This window comes from Kryptolebias marmoratus, linkage group LG19, assembly GCF_001649575.2.
Source record: "Kryptolebias marmoratus isolate JLee-2015 linkage group LG19, ASM164957v2, whole genome shotgun sequence".
Lineage (NCBI taxonomy): Eukaryota > Metazoa > Chordata > Actinopteri > Cyprinodontiformes > Rivulidae > Kryptolebias > Kryptolebias marmoratus.
Window position 1 is genome coordinate 4,806,618 of NC_051448.1, and position 5,333 is coordinate 4,811,950.

At 39.2% G+C, this 5,333-nt stretch overlaps 1 protein-coding gene across 1 annotated transcript in view; it reads right to left on the reverse strand.

Annotated features, from left to right (window-relative positions):
• Window positions 1-3,181: 3,181 nt before the first annotated feature.
• knl1 (kinetochore scaffold 1) overlaps window positions 3,182-5,333 on the reverse strand; it is a 14,921-nt gene continuing 12,769 nt past the window's right edge. Inside the window, exons 26-30 of the mRNA XM_017411732.3 lie at window positions 4,908-4,973; window positions 4,712-4,821; window positions 4,494-4,615; window positions 4,165-4,290; window positions 3,182-3,815 (exon numbers count right to left, since the gene is read on the reverse strand). Of these exons, the coding sequence (XP_017267221.1) occupies window positions 3,722-3,815; window positions 4,165-4,290; window positions 4,494-4,615; window positions 4,712-4,821; window positions 4,908-4,973 (518 nt within the window). The 3' untranslated portion in view covers window positions 3,182-3,721. The remainder of the gene's footprint in view (window positions 3,816-4,164; window positions 4,291-4,493; window positions 4,616-4,711; window positions 4,822-4,907; window positions 4,974-5,333) is intronic.

The following is a 5,333-nucleotide window of genomic DNA, read 5'->3' on the forward strand; positions in this document are numbered from 1 at the left end:
ATCTAAATCCTGCTGAACATCTGTGGAAGGAACCCTTCAGACCTGAGAGCTGGACCAGAACACCTGTGGACACCTGTGGACAGGTGAGGAAGTCTTAGAGTTACAGATTCACCTGACAGACCCAGTTCTGTTAGTTTAGTTTGAAGCAAAATTTGAAACCAATGTTTAATTTTAACTGGTTGATTTTTAGTTTTTTGTTTTTCTTATTAAACTTGTCAGTTTCCTGTTTTGGTGAAAGACTTCTTAAACACATCGTGCTTTGGTTTCCCTCTAAGTGTGTTGCATGTTTTCATTAATCTAAAAATCTATTTCTGGCACAAACAGTCGAGCAAAATAAATGCGTCAGGGTTGATTAATCGTTGCATTGTCGTCCTTGCCTTTGTCTTTGCTCATTTCTGTGCACAGCCTCGTATAATTAGCCCTCCACATCATCAGTCAAGTGTCATAAAACAGAAGGACACAGAAAAAACTGACTCAGTTGTACAGAAACGGGAAAAATCCCACTGATATCATGACTTATATAAACCTCCTGCGATACAAGAAAATAATAACTGTTTTTAAGGAGGAAGACTTAAATACAGCGGGAGCAGTTTAAATTTAGACGCCTGGAATTGATTACGAGTTGACCCAGATGTTCAGATGATGAGCCGAGCATGAATGAATCCCAGACGAGTTGGTTTCAAAAAGAGACCCGACGAACGGGAAGTCAAAGCATTTCTTTTTCCCCGGACTGTAAATTATATTTATGTGGAAAAAAACACGAATCATAAGAAGAATTAAACTTTTGCTCTTTTGTCTGAACACATATCCAACTGTTAAGTGCTGATGGGATTATTTAACAGAAATCAACATCACTTAAACACCACTTTTGTCCTTTAAAACTCCTGTTAAGTCGATTTAAACACTTTGTTTAAAAGAGGAGGAGAACTGAGGGGAATTAGGGATTAGACAGACACTGCAACTTAATCTGATAACTCATAAGCGACATAAAAGAGGTTTGTGGTTCTACTTAACAACACTGACCGGTTCTGTGCGTTTGAATAGTCCTAGAATGTGAAACAATGACCAAAATAAAACTTTTACAGCATTAATTTAAGCTTTTCATTAGTTTTATCAGGCCAGAGTTTTAGACTTAAATGTTTTGGTCAAACCTTGAAAATATGGTTAAAAGTTAATTGGTTGAATATTTTCTGAAGCTTTCAGTAAACTCTGTCCAGAGGTTCATGACATATTTTGCTAACAGACTCCCAACACTTAGTCCTAAACCTTTAAACAAAGATCTAGTCCAGTTGGAGAATGTGCTGGGAACGATCTAGCTACAAATATACCAAGTTTTAGCACAATTATCTGTAAAACTCTCTGACTTTGAGTCATTTTTGTGTTTTTTGAAAAGTGAACCAGCTGTCCTTGGTTTAAAGTCAAACGTCTTTAAAAAGAAACCTGAAAACCTGAAAGAAAAAGTCATTATTGAGGTCAAAAGGTTTTAGAAGCGCCAACAGGAACAATTTCATCCCTTCGAAGAGGAATTACCAGCAGATTAACGTGGAATAAAAGGCGTTCACTCCTCTGCTTTTCTGTAACAAACCCTCCGTGACCCAAACACAAATCAAACTGCAGCCATTTCTTCCTGCTGTCAGCGGAGGACACTGATGAGGTTACGTGGGAGAAATGCTTCTCGTGGATCCGACAGTAAACGGATTTGAAACCGGGTCGCTCCGGGCTCAGTGCTCCATGTTACAGGATTAGGCCTTCGGTGTGACAACAGGTTGATTCCTAATTTAATCTGAATCACAATAAAACGGTACATCTGTTTCTCAAATCTGTCGCTGCACCTTACATGTCAGGATGTGTGACCGGGAAGCTCGGTGATTACGGTTTTCACACATTACTGTTCAAACCTGAACAGTTCTGTATTTTTGTGTTTAAACGGATTAAATATGTCACTAATAAAAAGGTGAAGGATGATGTTTTTACCAAAGTATCTTATCAACAGATCGAATTTTAATTAAACTTGCAGAAACCGATCACTGAATCTACGTTAACCTTTGGAGTCAATTCAGTTCAAGATGCACAAAAAAGACATTTTTTCTTACAGATACTGAGCTAAAATTTGGTCTGGTAGTAGCTGAGGCTGATGCCCAACGCGTACTCTGAGCACAAACAGATTTCGTCTATTCGTCTAAACGTTTGACTGTCTGTTAGCAAAATATCTCACAAACCACTGGAGGGGTTTTAATGAAACTTTCAGGAAATAACAACTGGATGTACATCTACAACCTATTAAGCTCTGGAGCCAATACAAATCAAGATGGCCGCCACAGCCATCTGTCAGTTTTACAGATATTGAGCTGAAATTTGTTTTGCTTTCAGCTGAGAGTCACTGGCAGCACAAACTGCTGCTCATTATGTGAGACCTTTGCTAAAAACTTCAGCATTAACCTTTTTTTCTGTTAGCAAAATATCTCTTGAACCACTGATTACAGAGAAAAGCTATAATCTTGATGTGTACAGTAAAGACAATCGTCTCTGCCGGAGGAAAAGAAAACCCTCTGAACCCGAGGGTGTTAAAGGACTCACAGGTGAGTCGAGGGTTCTGCTGTTAGGGGACATAAACAGTCTCCTGGTCGTGTTGAGCTATGATCAAATGAATGAATGAAAGAACGTCCTCCACTGGTGAGTTAACGAGAAATCCTCCAACTGATCGATTAAAATCGGATCACGCCGACCCCCAGGAGGACCGAACGTCTCCGTCCTGCTTCGGTTTGACAGCAGCAGGGGGACAAACTCGTCTCCCCTGAGGGGGACGGTTTGGATCGTCCACTTTGACCCCTGATGGGAGTGGACCCCCATCGCCCCGCCCAGATGAACCGACTGCTCCGGACTGTTTTTATATCATCAGTTTATTTAATAAACCAACATTTTAGCTGCACGTAGTTAAATTTAAACACATGAATGTTTATCTTGTTTAAGGGAAAAGGTTCACAGAAGTCCTGGAAGAAAGAAAAAGGCTGAATATTGTATATTTTACAGGCCTATAGCGCCCTCTGATGGCTGAATTCAGCAAAGTGCAGAAGATGAATGTGATTCGAGCCATCATCATTCAAACCACTGATGTGTTTTACTTTTATTATTATTGTTATTATTATTATTATTATTATTATTATATGTAATGATCCAAACATGTAAAACAAGTCTTTTATTAACCAAGTGCTTAAAAAAACAGACATATTACATTTAAACTGTTTGCATCATGAAAAACAAGGTAAATTAATGCAAAATATTTACATTTATTTTACATCTTACAGACAGTATGAGAAAACAAGCGCAAAGCCTCAAGTCAAAATCTTTTAAAACTACAATACGTTTATTAAATTCAGAAATTATTAATTTTTTTTAGATGTTTGGAGACGTTTGAAACCAGTTTTTAATCCAGCTGCTGCAGAAGATGGTCTGATTGGTAGTATTTATTTATATTTTACATTAAACACATTGAAAACACCAATTTTATGTTTTTATTTATAATGAAACAGTTTCCTGCACAGAATTCGGTGACCTACGAGCACAAACAGAAAATAACCCACTTTCTTTTTACATTACCTGAATGAAACCAGAAATAAATCTATATATACACAATATTTATTTAAATGTTTGGTTAAAAAAAGTCAGATTGTTTAACATATTTTACAACAAAGTTGGATTTTAGATACAGACCAACCTGATCTCAACAAAGCAGAGATTCATGAATCTTTTTGATGATCGTTGTGAGCTTCGTGTCTGAAGTCTGCGACGCCACGATTTCTTCAATCTGCCCCATCCTAAAAACAGACACATCGATAAAAGTCATACTTTAACTTTAATCTCTAAACTGGTTAGAATTTTGTCAAACAGATCAAAGCTTTCAGAGGAAAAACGATCATCTGTTTAGTCTAACGTGTTTTAAAGACAAATTAGAGAAACAACTTTAAATAAAAAGTTGTGAAATGTGAAAACCAGACAAAATGTTACTTTATTGCAGCTACAACTCTCTCTAAATAGAGTTTCCGTGGGCGTCTTGAACCCACTTCCGAAGTGCGCCGGAGGCGACACAATAATGTGCGCAGCCAGGACTGCGGTTTTCGTGCTGTTCGGAGCCGACAGCCGCAGCTGCCGGTGTGTCAAACTTACGCCGTGTTTCCCAGTGTGTTTTTGAAGCTTTGGACTTGAAAGACACAGAGCTGGTTGGACAAACGGACACCGAAGACGACCTCAAACTTGGACATCTTCTTGAGGCTGCTGAAGACGACGTGCACTCTGGAAGAGAAAAACGAGATATCGTTAGACTCTAATTTGCTTTTAATTTAATGCAAACCTGCTCTGTTTAAAATAGAAAACGAGAAAACTTCAGACTGAACGATGGAGGCTTTTTGAAGCAGGTAGAAATAACGTTTTAATTTGCAAAGTTGGAAGAAAGAAGCCCCAAACCGCTGAACCCCAGAACGTTTGATTAGTCTTACTGAGTTCCTGCGCAGCTGATGTGGAGAATGTCAAACCGAAGCGACCCCCACATTTTCAGCAGCCGCAGCTCCTCTCCGAGCAGACGGCAGGGACTCACCACGAGGCTCACGTCATGAAGCAGCTGAAGGAAAACAGTGAAACACCGATGCTGTTTGAGTCTTTTGTCTAATTCCGTGGAGCTGAAGGAGATGTGACGGCGTTTAACTCCGGCGCTCACCTTCGGAACATGTCTGCTCGTCGGGTATTTCTCCACCCAGGCCGACTCCCCCTGGATACTCTCAGACACCAGTTTGTGAGCGAGGCAGGCGTGGAACTGCGACTTCTCGTCTGGTATGAAAGCAAAGTTTATATCCAAGGCCAGAAACGAACCTGCCATTTTGTGTTTTAGGTCGAAGCGGAGGTCATTTTCTCACCGTTGAGATCAAACTTGAAGGTGATGTTTGTTATTTTCCTCTCAGATCCACTGTCAGCAGCGTTTCCTTCAAAGACAAAAGACACTTTTAAAAAGATGTTAAAAGGGAGGCGCGCTGTTATTAAAGTCTGGGAAGGGATTAAACTATCCCTCCAGGATTTCACGGGCATTTTTGTGATTGTTGCGGGCTAAAATGCCTGATTTCGTGGGGCATTTTCCTAAAAGTTGCGATTTTTTTTATACTAAAAATCAATAAAAAAACTATAACTTTTCATATATAAACCAAAAATACTTCCTAGTTTTGTAAGATAATTACCAACAAACATTGACATTCTCAAAAGGTGCTTTATTTGAGAACTTTGATAGCTTCTAAACTGACATTCATGAGCATTTCTGGATTGTCCCTGGTCTGCAGCTCTCCTCACAT